At 40.2% G+C, this 22,311-nt stretch overlaps 1 protein-coding gene across 1 annotated transcript in view; it reads right to left on the bottom strand.

The window, feature by feature from the left end:
• CAVIN2 (caveolae associated protein 2) overlaps positions 1–21,579 on the bottom strand; it is a 28,693-nt gene extending 7,114 nt beyond the window's left edge. Inside the window, exon 1 of the mRNA XM_070732148.1 lies at positions 20,766–21,579. Coding sequence (XP_070588249.1) covers positions 20,766–21,254 — 489 coding nt within the window. The 5' untranslated portion in view covers positions 21,255–21,579. The remainder of the gene's footprint in view (positions 1–20,765) is intronic.
• Between the last annotated feature and the right edge of the window lie 732 nt (positions 21,580–22,311).

Genomic DNA, 22,311 nt, shown 5'->3' with positions numbered 1-22,311 from the left:
TGAACAATTTAGAATATTCCTGTACATATATTGGGAGAGTTATGGATACTTGTGCCAAGATGCGAATATGAGTTGGGCATGCAGAACAATCCAGAACAGAAAAAAACATAGAAATATAAAACTTAAGTGCAATCACTGAATAATGATGGAGGATGGTTGAATTGCACGTTTTTTATTAATCAACATCCTCAAATTTCCTCAATATTTTTACAGTGTTCTTATACAAAAAGAGTTGAGTTTATGGGGATCTTTTTAAAACTACATCTTGAGTTGAGATTAGCATTATTCCAAAGGCTCAATATTTCTATGAGAATAACCTTGGTTTTGGGAATGAATGTTTATTGGGGAAAAGATAAATAAAGTTGTCCACAGGATAACATGCTCTATTTTTCTTTAAATTGAGTATTATAGAAGCAAAGCCCCTCACCAAGCAACAAAATAATTATTAAACTAGTTCTGCAGTACAGATAAAACTTCTAAAATGTTGAAAATGAAAGATGATACAGAATCAAAATGGGAGGAAGCCATTTTGAGCCTTCTTATGTTTGGAAGGAATTGTGGCAAAATAGAATATAAGAAATAAAAGGTGTATAATGGCTCTTCTTTTCCACTTAGGAATTCAAGCAGGGCAATCACATAAAAAAATAATAATAAGTGTACTGTATTTTGAAACTCTCTGCCACAAGGAAGGTTCAAAAGAAAGCTGGCTTTTACCAAGGCCAGATGTATTAAAACTGTGATACTGATTTGGAGAAAATTCTGCCACTGTTAAGGAGAAACGAAGCTATAAATGGAAAGAGATGATAAATGTGAAGAGGAAATATACTACTTTTACCAAGGCCCCTGAAGGCAGGACAAGAAGCAATGGATGGAAACCAATTAAAGAGAGAATCAACCTAGAACTAAGGAGAAATCTCCTGAAAGAACAATCAATCAGTAGAACAACTTGCCTCCAGAAGTTGTGTGAGCTCCCTCACTGGAGGCTTTTAATAAGAAGAGACTGAAATGGTACAAAGTTCCCTGCTTGAGTAGGGGATTGGACTAGAAGACCTCAAGGATCTCTTCCATCTCAGTTATTCAGCAAAAGATTTCAGAGTAGTAATGCTTCACTAGTGTGGCATGAAAAGTAACCAGAGGAAGTTTTTAACTTACGACCACAATTAAGTCCAAAATTGATGTTGCTAAGTGAGAAATTTGTTAAGTCAGTTTTGCCCCATTTTACATTTTTCTTGCCCCATTTGTTAAGTGAATCACTTTAGCTGTTAAATTAGTAATACAGATGTTAAGTGAATCTGGTTTCCTTATCTGACTTTTGCTTGTCAGAAAGTCACAAATGGGGATTGCGTGACCCTGGGACGCTGCAACTATCATAATAAATCAGTTGTCAAGCAGCTGACTGTAAATCACATAATCATAGGATTGCTGCAATGGTCATTAGTGAAAAATAGTCATGTCACTTTTTCAGTGCTGTTGTAAGTTTGAACAGTCACTAAGTGAAGACTACCTGTATAATTTCTGCAGCCCAAGGAAAGAAAAACATGCTAGAAGTATTTTCCACCAAATAAATGGACTACAAAAGAGCGAAGTTCTCATCTTGTTCATCTGCTTTTATGTAAACCTAGTTCTGCATGGCACATTACATCAACGACCTAATGTTAGGGCTTGCACAGCTTTGGAGCCTAGAATTTTCCAGCAAGTTTAAGGCTATTTTTGAAGTTGCTACCTACATTATCTGCTCATTCCTGTAGACTTCTGTCACTCTCTTGGCTTCTGTTCATTTCCAACCAGATAATGCTCAACAGATAAAACTCCCACTTCATGTTGTTAGGGAAAGAACACGGAGAGAGTATCTTTTGACCTAGAACAAGATAGGTATGCCAAGCAAAATGTTGCAATTACTTTATTCTGTTCCCTGGGAGAAACTAATCGCAAAATGCAGGAAGTTATAATGTTGCATTTGCCTGTTAGATAGTACAGTTCCCTTGCCAAAAATGGTTTCTAGGAAGAAAGGTCACTGCCTCAGCTATCTCAGGGTGAGCATCTTGAATTTATTGCATCTTGTGCTTGGTTAAGCAGTTGGGCCTTTTCAGATAAAGCTGGTGAAAATGCCAGGTCGGAATTTCAAATACGTATATGCGATACACTGTAAAAGTTTTGGAACTTCTTTCATGAAACACAGTTTTTCCCAAGCAAAGAAGAAACATCACCTATTGTTCTGAGGAGCTGCTTTTCCCATAATCTGCTGGTTTCTTAAGCAACTTGCTGGGAAACAGGAATGTGTAGTTCTGTTTTCAGAAGCAAAGAAACAGAGGACCCCCAAAACAGCCATTTGGATGGCCCTGGCACTGTATTTGTTTTTCTGTTTATATTTATATTCGTGAATTCAGAACTACTGTATATAAATACCACTCCTGAGGAATCCCTGCTCCTTCCTCCAGTCGTAGTGGATTGTAAGAAGTTTTGAGAAAATTATTCTAGGAAGCTCATTCCATTATTATAGTTAAATGTGCTTGCTTCTTGTGCCAGGTGAGTTGAGAGTATGAATAGTTTGCCCATGTGTGAAGAATGCCTCTTGACATCACTGAAGAACTAAGAGAAGTCTACTAGAGAAGATGAATAATGATTCTGCGGAGTGTTGATGGGGCTTTAGATCTAGGACATCTGAAAGGAACCATGCCTGGAAAATTTTCTTCATAGAAACTCCAGATATTTCTGGAATGTGTTGGACTGTCTGACATATTTACAATTTTTATTGGAAATTTATTGTAAAGCTGGAGCTTATGCTGCAATCTCAGGAGGAGATTACAAGGGGATGCAGCCTACTACCTCTGTAATGCCTTCAAGTAACACACATATTTTCCTGGGGCTTCATAGTATTTCTCTGGGGTGTCGCAGCCAGGTACAACGATCATGTTGATCCTGGATCCAAACCACCTTTCCCACTTGGGATCCAAATACTATGTATCTTTGGTTTGCACCTATGGTTTAATATTTGGAAGTTTATGGGCTCTGAGCATAGTTATTTCACTTGGCAGTCATTAAGAACAGCTGTTAAGGGAAATATCTTCCACAAAATTTTCAACCCTGTTTTAAAACATACTGTGGCTGTGAATTATGTTTGTTAACTATATGACTCAAAAATAAGTGCTAAAAGCATATTTTTAATTTTCCTGTCAGCTCTCCAGCCGTGAACACCTGATCTTCTTGTGAAACAGAACCCCGGGCACTCATTTATTTTATGTTTAGAGAAGGGAAAACATGGGGTTTTCTCTTTCATTTTATTTCCTTACTTAAATTACGGAACGGCAAAACGATTGCCTTTTTTTTTCTATTTGAGAAAACCTGTTTCACTTTGGGACAGATTTGGGGAAACGAGCAATTAGCAGGATTTTCTACCGCTTTTACATGCCTCATCCAAGCATCTGTACAATTTGGCATCTCTTCCATGTTCTCTCATCTGCCCTGCAATTTGGAAAAAGTAAGAAATAGTATTGGTTCTTTTTTTAAACTTCTCCCTACAATGGTATCAGTATAAATGAGAGAAAAATAGATGAAAGGAAAAGAATCAAGGATCTTCCTGATTCCTTAAGGATTTTGCCAGTTATTACACCCATCTTAGAAAGGGGACTCTAATTTATCTGCCTCCTAAAATTGCCATTGTGTTTTGCCCTGAGGTGGTTTTAATTTAAGGAAATTCAAAATGGCTGTCACTCTTAAAATGTCTCCCTTCTCTGCTTTTCTCTGAGGTTTGCCATTAAAATGAGCAAGCCATTGAATAAATTCTAATTCAAATATGAATCATATGTTGCTTATGATCCTGGAAACCCAATATTTTTGGTCAAAGTAGACAACTACTATTAGAATTAGCTGAACAAACTACAAAACATAAATTTCAAATTTTCTTGTATACTAAACTTATATGAAATAAGTTTTTAAAAACTAGTTAAGATACCGCAGTGGAATTCTCTCTGTGTTCTAGTTTTAAGATACTTCAATACTATTATTTTTTTATGGTTATTATATTATGGATATTTTACATAAAGCTGTACAATTGCAGTGATTTAAAAATGTAATTAATAAATAAATGGATAACTAAATAAAAAGAACACGACGTATCTTTTTTTAAAATATTGTTTAGCAGAAAGCCGGATTCAACAAACCATTATCCAAGCAAGTAAAATTTAGTATTGTGGCATTCTCCACTTACAAAATATTGCAATACCACAATATAGTTTGTACCTCTGAATCCCAGGAAAAATAATGCATTTGGATGGATGCAAAACCAACTATGATTTCTTCCATAAACTGCTATTATTGTCATCAATATTAGGCTAATTCCATTTAAAACATGTTGGTTGTTCATATCAGGCATCTGATATGAACAAGCGAAAAGTATAGTAAGGTATAGTATAGTATAATATAGTATAGTATAGTATAGTATAGCATAGCATAGCATAGCATAGCATAGAATTTTATTGGCCAAGTGTGATTGGACACACAAGGAATTCGTGTTGGTGAATCTCTAAGCTTGAAATTCATTCATTTCCATGATATGAATCTTCTCCTGGCGGTTCATGCAATTCCCAGAGAATTATCCACACAAGCAAATAATATATTGCAGGGTCAAAAATGACCAAGGATAAGCATTCTCAAAAAAAACCCCCTTCCTATTTATATAAAATGGCCCTGGAGAGAGAATGAGAGAGCATGATATGATGGCTGCTTTGCTCAAGCTGTAGGCATTTTACAAGAAAACATTCCAGGGGTGAAATGCTCCCTGTTTGCTTGTGCCTGTTGGTTGTAAGAGAACCGGCCGTGAAGGGAGCATGAGGCCCTGTCCACCGGCCCAAATGCCGCCATTTGAATTATTTTGTGTTTTGCGCATGCACAAAGACTTTTGCGCCTGTGCAGAGGGTAAAAGTAACCAAATGGCGGTGTCTGGACAGGAGGGCGGAGCCTTGTGCTCCCTTTGCGACTGGCTCCCCTCCAAGAGACAGGCACGAGCAAAAGGGGAGCATTTCTCCCCTGGAACATTTTGCCCCTAATCAAAAGGCTTGAGAGCAAATTCTTCAAACTAAAACCAAACTGATTTCAAATGAGGATTTTTTTAAAAAATCCCATCAACCTTTAGATTAAAAAAAAAATAGAATATCAATTGCCTATTTATTCAGACTGAAAATAAAGGTTATTCCAATTAGTTGAGTTAAATATTAGTGACTACTTAGGATACATTTACATAAATAATACATAAAGGCAGATGTGTGTGTAGGGGGTGATTCACAGCGAAGGCTTTTTTTTTAATGTTCCAAATTATTAGCCATAATTAAATCAGAAGGAAGCTACACATACTGAAAAGCACTGAAAATATTTTTTCCATTTCCAGATTTAATACGGTACGCTTCCATTTTCTAATTCAGTAGTGGAAGTACATTTGAATTAGTACTGATTTTAGAAGGGGGGGGGGAAGAGGTTTTAATGGTCCTAATGGTTCGTGCCCATAATGAATCTTCGCTCAGAAAGCATTTGTGAATTCTTCTTACTACCTCCCAGAGGAAAAAAGCCAATGTGTCAAAAAGTTCCGCAGTTGCAGCGTTGTAATAATATGTGCAAATTGGTGCACTGCGAGAAGATTTAATGGTCTTGTATGCTATATTATCAATTTCTTTCAGAGTCCATTATAATTTTCTGCATCTTTACCTTCCTAACTCACTTTGTCTTGATTTTTGAGCATGCAGGTGTTTCGTCAAACCTTGTTTCATTCCAATTCCAAGCACCAAATACTGTACAGTGAAACAATTGAATTTCTGCTATTTTCTTCCCTTCTTGCGTGTTTCATTCAAAGAGCAAACATTTTAAAACTGCCATATTTGGAATAGTCCTCATTATGGTTAGACTGTCCCTATCATTGGTTTACTGGTAAATTTCTGTTCCCCCATATTTTTCAAATATTTGCCCATTGTGGATCACCTCCTAAATTTGTTCATCTACTGAGTGATATACGATGGGCAGAATAATGTTTCTTTTGCATCACAAATGGGGAAAAATAATAATAATACCACTTACATGATCCGCTCAAAGCAGGAAGGAATGATGCCAAAGCTTAAAAAGGCTTTGCAAACAGTCAATTCTCGGCTGCTAGCATTTCCAACACCTCCCGCAGCCAGAGACGAAAGAAAAAGAGGATAAGCGGAAACAATCCAGAAAATCAAAACAAAAGAAAAGTGGGGGGCTTTTGAGGTTTTATCTATTTAAAACAGAGATTCTCTCTTTCTAGTTTATGGCCTGGGTGTCCAATTATAAAGAGGGCACTTTTCTGTTTGATGGCAATTCAAGTCAAGAACCATAAGAAGGCAAAGCAGAGACTATCATGAGACACCTGGGCAGTAGATGGGCAGTAGATGGGCAGTAGATCATCATGATGACATGTACTGTACTGATGACTGAATGATTTTGAAGCATGAGTACGTGTACACAAGCCCACATGTAATCTATCTGGGCAAACAAATACACAATTCTTTTTTTTTAGCATGGTTTTAGGGTGAATTAGGTTTTTAGGTGTTTAAGGTAAATTAGGACAATTGACCAATGCATGAAGAATATATCTTTCTCATGGTATAAACTTTGGCAGCATAACAAGAGTTTTTGCCTTTAGTAAGTTGACAACATTTCTGTCCGTGTATGTAAAGACAGCTAATCCCACCGCTAGACATGGTGAGTCATCCTATTCAATAGAGAGGGAAGAAATGCAAGGGCAAGAGCCATTCTGGAAGAAAAAATGGAAAACAGCCAGCTGTTCCCTAGCACAAAATCTGAGAATTGCAAAATAGGGTGCCCACTGCACGATAGGAAAGTTGTTAAGCTTAAACTGAAGAAGAAACAAGAAGGAAGAGAGTGGGACGGTTCCATTCTTCAGAGGACAGTTAACTGTAGGAAGGGGCTCTGGGAAGCTTCAGCCTAGGCTGAGCTAGCCCAGGGAACAGAGGTGAGTTCCTCCCGATTTGCCTGAACCAGCAGCAACCCTCTGGTGATGTCCCAATGATGTCACAGAACTGGTTCGGTCAGTGCCGATCCGTGAGCACCGCCATCTTTTTTTGGTATTTTTTTTAAATTAAAAACTGCATCTTGTTTTCAGCTTTTTTTTAGGGTGGGGGGATTTTTTTTTATTTTTGGGAATGTGGGGGAGGGGATTTTCCCCCCTGGGTTTCTTTTCTTCTGCACCTGTGCAGAAGCTGAGTTTCTGACACTGTGAATGAGGTTGCCATCTTGTTTTTGGCTTTTTTGGGGTGTGTATGTGTTGGATTTTGCATACGCATGACCACGTGGTGCCAGAGGATGTGAACTGACAGCAAGGTAAGTTAGAACCTACCCCTGCCCGGGAGGGAGCCTAAGAGCAGGTTAGGACAATGTCCCACCACTATATTCAACTCCTCCTGCCTGTCTCAAGGTTTTGATTATCTCTTCACCTCATTCTGAAAGCTTAGGCTGAAGTACTGGGAGGGGTTCTCCTTTCTCATCTTATGTTTAATATCCCACTCAGAAGAGCTAAAAAGAAGTGATTGTGACAGTCTTCTGCATCCTGTATTAAACGAGCCATAATAGCTCTCTGAAGATCTCTCCGAATGAGTTACATTAATCCAAAAGAAAAAGAGGAGGTGGGGGCTCCTAACAATCCTGACTGATCTCTGAAACTCAACAGCATTGGCTCTGTTTAAAATCTGGAGAGCTGACTACATGGGAATCCCAGCACTGCAGACAATGGGGAGATCCAGAAAACCTCTGGGAAGAAAGCAATGACAAGCTATTTAGGTAACAAGGCCAAAAAGATAATATGGATCCAGTCAACAGGAGGAAGACTCACATATTTCCTTAACATATCATAATAAGCTTCAAATATTTGTCAATAGGCCTATTTCACTAAGAGCAGAGGAAGGTTCCTCCTAGTTTGGACCGGATCACCCAAACTGGTAGTGACCTGTTGGTGACGGCAAGATGCCATCATGGAACCAGTTTGATCAGTGCTGGTCCGTGGGTGCCACCATCTTTTTAAAAAAAATTGATTTATTTTTATTTTATTTTCTTCTGAGCATGTGCAGAAGCTGAGTTTCTGGCACTCTACATGCAGTCGCCATTTTGTTTTCGGCTTTTAAATCCCCCTCCCCAGATTTTTCAACACTGGGAGGAAGCGAACTGACAATGAGTTAAATTAGAACTCACCCCTGACTAAGAGCCTTCAGTGATACCCCACAGTAAAATTTTGCACTTGGACTCAGGAACAGCCCTCGCTGTTTCAAAAATATGTGGATCATTTTCTCACTTATTCTGTGTCTCATGAAGGAATATTCCTCCTTATAAGTAGATGCGGAAAGATAACAGAAGCTTGCATATAGTCAGGAAAAGGCAGATTTGAATTCTCTTAACTTCCAGATGCCTGCGTCAAAACAGTGAGAAATAACAAGCTTAAATCCACTCCTTTGTATATCTCATAATCTCAACATTTCACCGACCACCAGCAGTAAATTCTAACCACACGAACTAACTAGAGGAGTGGCTCCTTACAAGCACGAAATGTATGCATATTTATTTCCACATCCATTTGTTGCTAAACAAGGGCCTTGGAGGAACACACAGTCTCGCATTTAATGAGCTTGCTTTTTTTTCAAAAAAATCAAGAGCTAAACTGAAACCGCACACTAAGCAGACACAGGTTCTTTGTCCTCGCCTGCAGAGTTTAGAACTGTTTAGAGAGGAGAAAAAGTGTCAGTTATTTGTCGGATATTTCAAAGGGACTCCGAAATGAAACTGCAATGTGCTAGATGTATTTGCTTTTAGCATTTCTTCTCTGCCTCCCTTTCGTTTTCTTTCTTTATAGGTATCAGACAGTGGTCTAAATAACTTAATAGACGTTTCAAACTAGATTTAGGTAACAGAGATTATTGTAAGAATTTTGGTCTGGGGATGACCTTTAGACAAAGAGAACAGGAAGGGGAAGGGATTGGAACATTATAGCAATGTTTATCATTTTTTCTGGGGTGTGGCAGGACTGTTCCTTGGACAGACTAAGAAGAGAAAACTGTAAACTCTGGGAACCAAATAGATCAGCCACTCCCGTAATTTTCGCATGTATCATGAGATGTCAAAAAATGGCTTATCTATCTATGGGTGCTAACATACTCATGCGTATGCTCAAATGCCAGAACAATTCTGACATGGTACAGGAGCGTAAAGTTTCAAAAACATGCTTAGCCACTTGAGGCCCTACTTGGCTATATGGGTCTGTCCCAGGGGCAGATTCCCATACCTGCTGCTACCGATGCACTGCACTTCTCCTATGTGTGTGTGCTTGCATTCCAGCATATATTTACCTCTGCACATGCCCAGGAAGCAAAATCTTGCAAGGGGATGCACTCAAATTTTGGCAATTTTTTTGCTTCCAAGCATGTGCAGAAGCAAAAAATCACCGAAATCTCTCTCTCATGCATGTCCCCTTGCAAGATTTTGCACAGAAGCAAAACCACACTGGGATGCACACACATGCACGTAGAAGTGAAGCTGCATGCGCACCTAACTTGTGCGCCATCCTTATTCATGCCGGTAGCAACCCAATACTGGTCTGTTCTGATCCCAATCTTACAAAATGCCCCAAGACAGTAGCAAAGCAGGGATATCGCTTATATCCAGAAGAGGCTTAGAAGAAAGGAAGAGCAGCAGGAGGTGGATCTTCTCTCTTGCATCTCCATTCCCCATGATGGAGCCATTTCACCTTCCAGAAAGGTTTCAAACCACAAGTCATGGAGTGCTGCAACAGCTGGAGCGTGATTCTGTATTTCTTATCATATAAAGCTCATCCCAAATGCTGAACTTTCATACAGTCTCAGCACACATTATGCAACCAGCCAAAGGCACTCCCAGAGTTGGCCAAATGATGAGAATTTTACTCTGCCCCTTTTATTCCAGATATACAGTGATATCTCATCTTACAAACCCCTCGTCATACAAACTTTTCAAGATACAAACCCGGGGTTTAAGATTTTTTTGCCTCTTCTTCCAAACTATTTTCACCTTACAAACCCAAGCCGCTGCCACTGAGAAACCCCGCCTCCAGACTTCTGTTGCCAGCGAAGCGCCCATTTTTGCGCTGCTGGGATTCCCCTGCAGCATCACAAAAACATGGAAGTTCAGAGGTGGGGTTTCCCATGGAGGGGAGCCTCAGGGGAATCCCAGCAGCGCAAAAATGGGCACTTCAGCTGGCAAAAGGGGTGAATTTTGGGCTTGCACGCATTAATCGCTTTTTCATTGATTCCTATGGGAAACATTGTTTCGTCTTACAAACTTTTCACCTTACAAACCTCGTCCCAGAACCAATTAAGTTCGTAATACAAGGTATCACCTACAGTACATCTGAGGTTTCATAACACACAGGAAAACCAAGGAGGTTAGGCTAGGCTACAAGTCCAGTGGTGGGATTCAGACGGTTCACATCAGTTAGAACAAACTGCTTGTTAAATTACCCACCCCCTGCTATCAAAGTGGATACTGGGAGCGGCAACGGAGAAACGGGTAATGGAGCAGCCAGTGTGAGGGAAGAAGAAGGCCGCTTTCCTTTTTTCTTCTCCCTGCTCCTCCTCCTCTCATGCCAGCTGCTATGTTACCTGTTTCTTCATTGCAGTACAACGCAGCCCCCAGGATCCACTTTGATAGCCGGGGGGTGGGGTGGGGGGAATTTAACAACCGGTTCACCCAGTGTCGGGCTGGCTGGGCGGGAGGCTTGTCCCATGTATGCGGTGGAGATGGAGATGGGGATGGGTCATGCCTCCCCCACCAGCCAGCCTTGCCCTGGTCGAACCAATTGTTACATTATTTGAATCCCACCATTGGCTACAACTTGAAGCAAAATCAAGCAACAGCAGATAATAGAATAACAGAGTTGGAAAGGACATGGAGATCTTCTAGTCCAATCCCCTGTTCAAGCAAGAAATTGTATACCATTCCAGACAGGTGGCTGTCCCTTTGTCATAATTTTTGATTCAAATAATTTTCCTTATCTCTCCTATCAATCAAAATACTGTAGATCTCTATTTTCTGGATTTAAAACAAAACAAAGCAGTAGGAAATTGTGGACATTCTGGCTGGTTCTTCCTATCCTTTTAAAAAAGTTTATATAGAATAGTGAAAATGTATAGTTTGCCCTGTTTTTGCCCAGCAAAAAAAGAAAAGAAAAGATTATCCTCTTTCTTTGGTTTTAGATGAGAAAACAGGGTGAGGAGAACAATGAAAAAGCAAGGTGGAGGCTCTTCCTTCCAGGATGAATGGAGAAGAGATTAGCATGTCAGCACACCAAACATTTTCTGCAAGGCCCTCTTGATATATTTAAAGAATTGCCATCTAATGGAACACGAGTTGTTAAACGTGAAAACAAATGTAAGCTAGGCACACATCAAATCTGCATAAAACCTTCCAAATTCCCTCCTCTTTTCAGAGCTAAGCGGAATGTCTCGTAAACTTGATTCAAATTTAGATTCTATGTAATCCAGACTACTGCTAAAAAAGGGGATGGTATGCAAACCGCTGATCCTGTTAAAAAAAGCCACCAAGTTGGGTTTTATAAGCAGATCTTTTAGCACAGCTGAGTTTCTCAAAAGACTTCTAAAAAAAGTAGAGTGCCTGGGCATACGTCCATTCATTTCCTTTGCAGCAGAAATGGGAAAAAAACTTTTCCCCCCTCTCAGAGCTGCTGATTCGGCTGCTCTTTTTCTTTTTCTCCCTCTGTTTCTCCAACACGAGATCCATGTTTCCAGAGATAGATCAAAGTTATCAAAGGTCTGAATATCAAAAGCGACGTGAGAAAATATTATTTTACTGAAAGAGTAGTAGATCCTTGGAACAAACTCCCAGCAGACGTGGTTGGTAAATCCACAGTAAATGAATTTAAACATGCCTGGGATAAACATATATCCATTCTAAGATAAAATACAGGAAATACCGTAGTATAAGGGCAGACTAGATGGACCATGAGGTCTTTTTCTGCCGTCAGTCTTCTATGTTTCTATGTACTGTAGGACTTTTCTAATTAAGTTGAAAGAAACACGACTCTGCAGGCCATATACTGTACTATATATTTCAATATAAGTACCTGAATGGGGCTGCAAAAATCCAGTCATTAAAGTAAAGACTAAAGGTTTTTGTCTACCTCTAGTCCTTCTATAGGGCTGCAGATCATCAACTTTATTCTATAAAGCATCTTTGTAAACTGAGGTCCAGTAGTCTATAGTAGGTCAGGCTCAGCCTGCTAGATCCTTCCAGTTTCCGTTGCCAACTATCAAGATATCGCCATGGCAACAGTTCTGTCTGCTGCTTTCTTTCTTTAAGAGTCTCAGGTGTTTCCATGAGCACTGGTATTTACATAAAAGAGTACATACAGGAAGGAGTTTTATTTGGATCGCAATTTTCTAAATTTATTTTAAAGCTGCAACTCAATTGTGAGATGACACAGTCTGGATCAGTATTATTAAACAATAATTATTAAATTAATTAACAATAAACACTGTTGTAGTAGTTAGTTAAATTATGAACTAAACATAGTTAGTTATTAACTAACATGAACATGTTTTTATAGTGTTTATATTGTTTTTAACATGTGGTTGGTCATTAAGACTTGATAGTATGGAATTGATCAAGCTGGCTAGAGCCACGTTTACGAGACAGGCCACCATATAAATTGATCTAATAAACAAATTTAACAATATAAAATAGTTAATTTGGGTTTATAAATAACATAAACTGTGAACTGCTTTATAACCATAAAATTAATTAGAAGACTTCATTTTTAAATTCCAACCTTCTTTTCAAACTGCTTTTAAAGTGGCTATCCCTGAAATACTTCCAGAAACCGAGGGTGGCCCTTTCAGCAACACCCAAAAAGTGCAGTAAAGCTGCACACCTGCTGGAGATCAAAAGCACTGTGCCTCTCATTTGCAATGTGTGTTTGGGAAACAGATTGCAAACTGTTTTAAAGTGAAACCAGATGGACAGTGCTTTACATTAAAGTTGCTTCCCTGCCACCCACCCGCTTGCATAATATGCCAAGACATTAAGGCCACACAACAGTTTGCATTTGAAGGAGTAAAAGTGCCTGAATGCACCTGTAGCACCCCCCTCAATGCCTTTAAGCACCTTAAGAACCTTTTCAAAATCGCTTAACCCAGTGATGACGAACCTATGGCACTGGTGCCACAGGTGGCACACGGAGCCATATCTGCTGGCATGCAAACCGTTGCCCTAGCTCAGCTCCAATGTGCATATGAGTACCGGCCATCTGATTTTTGGCTCACACAGAGGCTCTGGGAGGGCATTTTTGGCTTCAAGAGCACCCCCGGGGGATGGGGGAGGGCATTCTTACCCTCCCTTGGCTCCAGGGAAGCCTTTAGATTTGGAGCCTGGGGAGGGCAAAACATGAGCCTACTGGGCCCACAAGAAGTGGGGAAACAGGCTGTTTTGGTCCTCCAGAGGGCCTCTGGGGGGCGGGGGAAACTGTTTTCGCCCTCCCCAGGCATTGAATTATGGGTGTGGGCATTTTTGCATGTGCGATAGTGCAAGCCCACGCTCTTTTGGCACCTGAGAGAAAAAAGGTTCGCCATCACTGTCTTAACCTCTCTATCTTCTAGAGCAGTGTTTCCCAACCTTGGCAACTTGAAGATATCTAGACTCCAACTCCCAGAATTCCCCAGCCAGCATTTGCTGGCTGGGGAATTCTGGGAGTTGAAGTCCAAATATCTTCAAGATTGGGAAACACTGTTCTAGAGTTACGGAATACCTGCTTCTGGAAAGCTTTTAAGAGAAAAAGGCTCAATCTTTTAAAAAACGAAAGCAAGATATTCCCCATGTACTAAATCCTACTTCAGAATTAAATGAACTTAAAACAGCTCAAATGAATCTCCCAGCATACTCTCTCTTTTCTACCCACTGGGGCAGATAAAACAAAATGCTGTTTATCTGATGCAGTGAGACTCTGCATGTTCAATAAAGCAACTTGGCATAGGCACTTCCTCTAAAAGCTATGCATCCTAGAAGAAAATGTCATATGAGGAAACAAATACAGACACTGGCATTGCTCTGAGCTAGAAAATGTGTATCCATGTGATTACATTCTAACACAAACTGTGTTGAGTGGTTGTTGTGTGTGAGCAGCGATGTAGAAATTGAACAACATCCACTGGGTAGAGGAAGAAGCATTTTCAGCACAAACATGTCTTTCAGTGTTCATGCTGTTGGTACAATTGGACTGATCAGGAGTTGCTTGTGAAGTTTTATTTTATGGCAGCTTGGAAAATTCTGATATGGAATGGAGGTGAAAAATGATCGTTTATTAATTTCCTTGCTGACTAATCACCAGCTAGATGGCGAGAATGCTGTTTTTCAGGGGGAAAAATATGAATCTAGTGGATTTATAATTGTGGACAATGAAGTCATTCTTCCCATTTCCTGATATGTGGCCAAGAAATCACACAAAAAAACAGCCAAATCAAGTAGCGGGGTTGAAGCAATTCTCGTAGGTGGTCTTTGGTTAATGGCCATTATTCAGTGGCTGTCAAAACTTGCAGTGGGGCTAAATGATGCTGAGTATGACCGTTCCTTGAAGTTCTGGTTGTTGCAATGGCCTGAGGTCATGTTATCACTATTTGATATCTACCCTCCGAGCTTTCCACAAACAAAATCAATGGGGAAGCCAGTAGGAAGTCAGAATTTGTGGTCATATGAGGTGCTGGCTTAACAATCTGCTGTGATTTGCCTAATGAGGGTAATTTGGGACTGCTGGAACTTCTGTCATTAAGCAGCATGGTTAGGTGTCATTGTGTTTTACAGAATTTCTAGTCCCAATTATCATTGTTGAGCAAGGAGTATCTATATGAGGACACATTGCAACAATCAGGGTTGTTTAGCTTTTGGTGGGGAGATCAGATAGATCTGCATAAAATTATACCTGGCATGGAAAAAGTATACATGGGCACCTTTCTTCCTCTTTAGCGGCTTTAGTACTAGTATGAAATCTTCAATTTCAAGAACAGTTAGCTTTTTCATTTCGAATTGCTGGCAAATATGAGCAGGATGGTATTCTTGCATTAAGGAGCTGCTTCTGGAATTCTTGTGTCTATCTAATAGACTTTTTGTCAGAACAGAACATTGGGTCTGATTATCTTTTAGTTCGGTGGTTCTCAAAGTGTGATTTGGGCTCCTTGGGGGTCCCTGAGACCTTTTATTTGGGGGGGGAGGTTCCTGCAAAATTAAATTAGTGCATTTAAAAATGCATCAGTTTTAATTTCTAACAGCAAATATCAATAGGTAAACACACACACCAATCACAGCTCTCTGAAGTCCTTGATATTTTTAAGAATGTAAAGATGTCCTGAGACAAAATGTTTGAAAACCGCTGCTTTAGTTTGATCTGGAAAGCTTTTTACCATCTTATAAATTAATGGGCATTGCAGAAATAAAAATGTGTTTTCTCTGTAGCAGATCACTGATTTCATAAATGCAACATGCTATAGGTTTTTTTATACAAAGCACGAAAGTTAAAAAATGATACCTTCATTTTTTCCAGTGTTATCTTCATTTTAGATGTCAAAAGGTTTTTGCAGCCATTTGGATACAAATGGCTTTTTGAGTGTTTAAGGTTGCCAATCCCTGATTTACCTAGTTATTAAAATGATTATGATTTAACTTTATAAGTTCATTCCTATTTTGCTTTTTTCCCTTTGGCTTTTTAGAGTGGGATAAAAATACTTTGAATGAATAAATGAAGCACAGAAACTCCATAAGAAATGGGAGCTCAATACATTGTTTGGTGATTCTGTAAAATGGATATCTGACATATTCCATCGTATTGTAGTTTCTTCAGCAATAGTTTGACATTTTGAGATGCTGGATGGGCTCAACAAAGAGATAATAATAGATTATTTTGGTGACTAATGAAACAACTGGCCCCAAATGGAGACATTAAGGGACGCTGTCCTCTCTTTTGGACCTGTTACCTGATGTCCTTCAAATGCATTGAAAATACAGCTCTCCATGTTCTTGGACAAATAAAGAACTGCAAGCTATAAATTCTGGGAGCTGTAGTTTTAACACTAAGTTGTTGGAGGGTGCCAAATTGAATAAAGTCCTGTGGAATCATTTGTGCTTTCTGAGTTTGGTTGTTTGCTTTAGACCAACTAGGTAACATCTTCAGTGATAGTTGGATAAAGTTCTGTTTAAGTAATCTTATGACAAAAAGACACCCACAAATACATTTTCTGAAGTACTACTAATTGTGACTATTTCAAAGATGATAGCTGTAAACTGTGTAGCTTTTCACATTTATATACATAGAACAGATAGTGACTTGCATTATGCTTTGAGATAAAACTGTTCTTCATCCATGAAAATGAAAAAAAAAGTGGTTTATTCTATTTCTTAAAAATGTGTAATTATTATTTACTAGATTTGTATGCAGCCCTTCTTTGAAGACTGGGGGTGGTAATGCTGGATGTAATTCTAGAGAGATTCAACCAATCACCAAACCCTATGCATTCTTCTTTGGAAGTAAGCCCATTGACTTCAAGTCAAATATGTTCCAAGTATACTCTTGATTGTAGTTTCCCTCTGGTACTTCTCACTGCTAGGAGAATGTCAAGAATCCTAAGCATGCCCCTCCAACCCACTGAGAGCAAGACACCCATTGCAATCTCTCTGGCAACCTGCTTGAAGTATCAGTGCTGGATAATCGGAAAAGAAAGTGTGAATCACCCCCTTTTTTGAGTTGAAATGAGAATCGGTGCCCAATGTATAAGCTGAAGGAAAGCTGCTTTATCATTTAAGTACCATATAACTAGATTTGGAAATTACCATCCCTGCTTTTCCTGGAAAGATTACACAAAAGAACAGCTGTAAAATGGCTTGTCTTCCCATTTTAATGACTTCAATTAATTAATTGCTTTGTTTCAAGCAGTTGGCTACCTTCCAAACAATTTTAAAAAGTTCCTTGCCTTGAAAATCCATAATCAACTGTTTGGATTGATTTACAATTTCCAGCATGACTTCTGACAGAAAGAGTGAAATATATTGAACTTTCTAACATTCTAAAATAGAGCTGAGGCTGGCATATTATAGATGCTTATTAGGTCTGTCCTTACTTCCGAAGATATTAGGAAGAATTGCTCTGGACCCTGTAATTGCTCTCTTCATCCAACCAGTCCCACTTTTTCAGGCTTTCCTCTGGCTCTGAAAAAATAAGTTGCAGGTACTTGAAGGATTCAAAAGTAGCTGCAGTTTTTTCAGGCTTCTGCAGAACCTGAAAAAATATGGAGCTCACTGAATAAAGAGCAGTGGTATCGTGCTCTGCTCATTCTTCTATGAAATACTGTACTCATCTGAAACATTTTGAATGCATGCACCACCCTACAATTCATGTTCTTAAAAAAATCTTTAGTGCTGGAGCATCCACAAACTCTGGAGGCAAGTAGAGGTGTTGGACAATGGCATGATATTGGCTTTGTTCCAGCTGTTCTGCCCAAGAGCTCACCTGGCCAATCCCACCCCTGCAGCTGTTCATACCAATTTGCTTGTTGTCTCCTGACTATATTTTGTCTAACTTGCTTTATTAGACATGCCAGATGCTGGGAGACAGCGAGCCCTTGCCAGAAAAAGAGGCGTCTCTCATAGAGTTTGACTCCAGTATATACAGTAGGTGAAAAAGCATCGCTCTGTTTATGCAACACAAATCACCAAATGAATTGAAACAAGTTGTGGGCAACGATCAGGCAGATTGCTGGATGACTGGCAACAGAAGATCATGGATGCCATAAGGACAAACCACAACCCCTGTCTGCTGCCCTCAAGTGCCATCCTCTTACTTCATTGGAATTTAAACATGCAATTGTTATATCGTCTGGCTTCTTTACATGGAATGGAAAAAAGAGATTGATGTAAATGTAGAGATGCTACACAGACCTCAACATTATTCTGTCCAGAAGATTTTAATATAAACACAATGCATGTGTTCCTTAATGATGAGATAATTAATTTGTCCTTTTTTTAAATTTAAGGATGCTCTTGTTCAAGGATGAATAACAGAACAGGTAAAGGGAATGGGAACATAGCTTTTGGAGCATTTTCATTCTCAAAGTTAAATAAAAGAGGCACCATCTGTAACCCATCAGAAGTTTAGACAAGGTTCCCAAGCTTTTTAAAAAATGTTTTCCAGCCTGCTTTGCTCTCACCCACCATAATTAATAATAATAATAATAATAATAATAATAATAATAATAATAATAATAACTACACCTGTATCCTTCCTCCCTTACTTATCTTGTTTTGGTCACCCTATGAAACCCCAATCGATACTTTAGTCCAATATTAAGGGATGCTGAGCATTATAACTTATGCATACCTGAAAGCCCAGCAGTTACTCAATCCTGATTTATTTATTTACTGGATAGCTCTAAATAGTAGCAATTTTGTTTGGCAATTTTGTTTGGCTAATGGCTAAAAAAGGGAATAAGGCCCACTCTGTTCAGTAGATTATTTTTAACATGCGAAGAATCAAACACCCCTTTAAAAAATTCAAACTAAGATGAAAGATGGCATAAGGAGAAGGAAAACTTTTAGGAGGGGCACTCCTGTAGTGCTTTTATTTACTGTTCAGTTAATCAGACAATGTTGCTTAACATTATAATTAGCAACATTAAATTGCAGCCACAGGTCCAAGATGTTTTACTTCAGATATACAGTATATGATAGAAACTTTGGGTTTCATCAACAGACATAGAAGTTATAGAAGGAAGGATAATGCATAGAAATACTATTGCAAAACTTTTAAAAACAACAATTTAGAAGAACAGAAAGAGTTAGAATCATCATCACAATGAAGATGTCAAATATTTATATCCTAAGAACAACCTTCTGTGTACTTTAAAGCCCCAAATAGACAGATTAATGTCAACAGTAAAAAAGGGAGGCATGAAATTTAAACTCCAATCATGAGTTAAGGAAGAAAATATTTAATAAAGAGGAAGAAAACACTGCCAATCTTTTAAACTGGGCCTTATTTTCCATGTAAAATTACAACCTAGCACAGCTTGAAAGCTTGGATTTGATTGCTGATCTTATTTCTATGGAAGGTGGGGCAGATACTTTAGGAAGTAAGTCTATCTTTATTTTGTGTTACCCATTTGATGAAGAGATTGCATTGCCATACATGAAAAATACAAAGTGATTTAAAAAACACAAAAAACCTTTACTAGAAAACAAATGCAGGGGCAGTGATTCATTTACTTATGCAATTGAGAAGATGCTAATCAAATATCAATCCCCAGCAAAGTAATTTGGGAGTAAATTCCACTGAGTCCAGACAGACATACTTTGGCTTCAATACACCAGGCAGTTGTTGTTGCCTGTGGTTGGTGTTGCTGGATGTGGAAAAAGGAATCATTTTAGAGGAGAATCCAGCCGGAAGTATTTGCCAACAGCTAGGCTGGGTGGGGCTGCAGCAGTTACTAATAATTTTTTCCAGAGCCTATAAATGCAGCTCTTGATGGAATTTGGGAGCCTAGATTTATGTTGATTCATATACTGTATATATTTTTCAGTTTCGGCATAATGAATTTCAGCAAGGCTTCAAAATCTTCCAATTTATTAGATATTTTGAGCATGTTCCATGTATAAAGTTGTCAGCAAGGGGAAAATAATACTCAAAACATACTAAAAATGAAAGAATCAATAATATGCAATGAGGGGAAAGTGTGAGAGCTGCACTGATTGCAATAGGGGTAATCCTTGACTTGCAACATTTGTTTAGTGTCCGTTCAAAATTACAACAGCATTGGAAAAAAGTGACTTATGACCATTTTTCACACTTACAACCATTGCAAGCATCTCCGTGGTCATCTGATAAAAATTCAGACACTCGGTAACTGGCTCATATTTATGACTGTTGAGGTCCTGGGAACATGTAAATCATCTTTTGCAAGCAAAGTCAATGGGAAAGCTAGATTCACTTAACCACCATGTAGGGCAGTGTTTCCCAACCTTGGCACCTTGAAGAGATCTGGACTTCAACTCCCAGAATTCCCCAGCCAGCATTTGCTGGCTGGGGAATTCTGGGAGTTGAAGTCCAAATATCTTCAAGTTGCCAAGGTTGGGAAACACTGATGTAGGGTACTAACTTAGAAACTGCAGTGATTCACTTAACTGTGGTAAGAAAGGTTGTAAAAATCAAGCAAAATTCATTTCATCAATCTAAATATTGGGCTGAATTGTAACTTAGAGACAACTTTTGATTAAGTTGGTAGAAACATAGAAGATTGACGGCAGAAAACGACCTCAGGGTCTATCTAGTCTGCCCTTATACCATTTCCTGTATTTTATCTTAGGATGGATATATGTTTATCCCAGGCATGTTTAAATTCAGTTACTGTGGATTTACCAACCACGTCTGCTGGAAGTTTGTTCCAAGCATCTACTACTCTTTCAGCAAAATAATATTTTGTCACGTTGCTTCTGATCTTTCCCCCAACTAACCTCAGATTGTGCCCCCTTGTTCTTGTAGTCCACTTTTCCCCACAAGGAAGAAGAAGGTATCCCCCCCCCCCCACACACTTTGTGCCACGTTTAATTCGCAACAACTCTACTTTTTCAAAAACTCAACAGGAAGGATAATTTCTTTGGGCCCGTCCCAAACCCACCACTCCTCAAAACCTTCAACCCCCCTCCCTCTCCAAATCGCGCATACTGACCTGGAAGATGAGCACCTTGAAGTGGTTGCGGCGCAAGAGCTGCGCGTGGTTGTGCTCCAAGCGCTTCACCTGGGCGCACTGGCGGTCCATGCGGTCGCGCACCTCGCGCGTGTTGGCGCTGACCTTGCGCGACTTCTCCAGCAGCTTGGCCACCGTGTTGCTGGTGGACGTGTGGTTCTTGCACAGCTTGCTCAGGTCGCTCTGGATGCCCTTGACCGAGCCCTCCAGGTCGATCTGCCGCTGCTCCATCTTCTGCTGCTTCTCCTGCACCGAGTCCAGCATGTTCACCAGCTTGTCCAGGAGGGTCAGCACCGTGATGGCGTTGACTTGCGAGCTGTCCCGTATGGCCTCGCCCGGCACGGGAGGCAACAAGCTGGGGCTGCGGCTGCCCGAAGGCACCGGGCTGGGATTGCTGGCATCCAGAGGCCCGTCGGAGTTGGGGGAAACGTAGGCGCTGCTCTTCTCCGCTTGCACACCGTCCTCCCCCATCGCGGCGAGGCTAGAGTCGTTGGGCCGCTGCGATCAGCTCCCTCTTTCGGGTGTCTTCTGGAGGGCAGCAATGCAAACTGCCCCGGCGCCGAGCTCCTCTTTGCAGTAGCCGAAAACTTCAGCAAAGCTCGGCGTGGGCCCCGCCCTTTCCGATCCCCGGATTCTGAAACCTGGAAGGCTTCAAAGCCCGGAGTTCGTCGCCTGCAGGTTTAAATTTTCTCCCCTCCGTCCCTCCCTCGCTCTTTCCTCCTCGCCCTCTTTTCTTTACGGGAGGAATGTCATATTTCACTCATGAGTTCACTGGCAAAGGCGGGGGCAAAAAAAAGGGAGGGGGACACAAAACAACAAAATCACAGGCCTGGCTCGCCGCCTCAACCCGCCATTGGTTAAGGGCAGCCGAGTAAACTTTCGGGCGGGCTGCTCTGCTGAGGAGGCAGCGCGAGGGATCCCCTCCCAGTGTTCCCTTTCTGGTGTGTGTGTGGATTTTTTTTAAAAAACGACTTTATAGAAAGGATTGTTTGCGTTTGCCCTTTCTCTGGCAGAAAGCAAGGAAATGGCCGAGGGAAAGTACAACCCGAGAACATATTATTTGTGTGGAAAAACGAGAAGGACTTATTTCGAATTGGGAACTCAACTGCGGCCCTTGCCTGAGGTGTGTGTGTGTGTGTGTGTGTGTGTGTGTAGAGGATCATCATTCACCTGCTCAGGTTGATTACATTCTGAAAGTAGGCAAAGAAAAGTAAGCAAAGCAGGAAAAGAAAAACCTTGGGGGGGGGGGAATACCAATGCCAGCCTTTCAATTTGGACAAATGCACCCCGACTTGACTAAAAGCATTCATATCTTTATAGATCAAGGTCCCCAGGCCTGCTAGCAGAGCCAGGTTTTCAAGCCTTTCTGAAAGGCTAGGAGGGTCAGGGCAGTGCAGATCTCCTGGGGCATTTGGTTCCAGAGAGCAGGAGCCGCTACAGAGAAGGCCCTACCATGCGGCCTTGTCACCAATCGACATTGTCTGGCTGACAGGACCTGGAGAAGGCCAACCCTGTGGGCCCTAATTAG

This window comes from Erythrolamprus reginae, chromosome 1 (assembly GCF_031021105.1).
Source record: "Erythrolamprus reginae isolate rEryReg1 chromosome 1, rEryReg1.hap1, whole genome shotgun sequence".
Classification (NCBI taxonomy): Eukaryota; Metazoa; Chordata; class Lepidosauria; order Squamata; family Dipsadidae; genus Erythrolamprus; species Erythrolamprus reginae.
The sequence above is the reverse complement of the archived record's forward strand: the minus strand, read 5'-3'. Positions and strand labels throughout refer to the sequence as shown.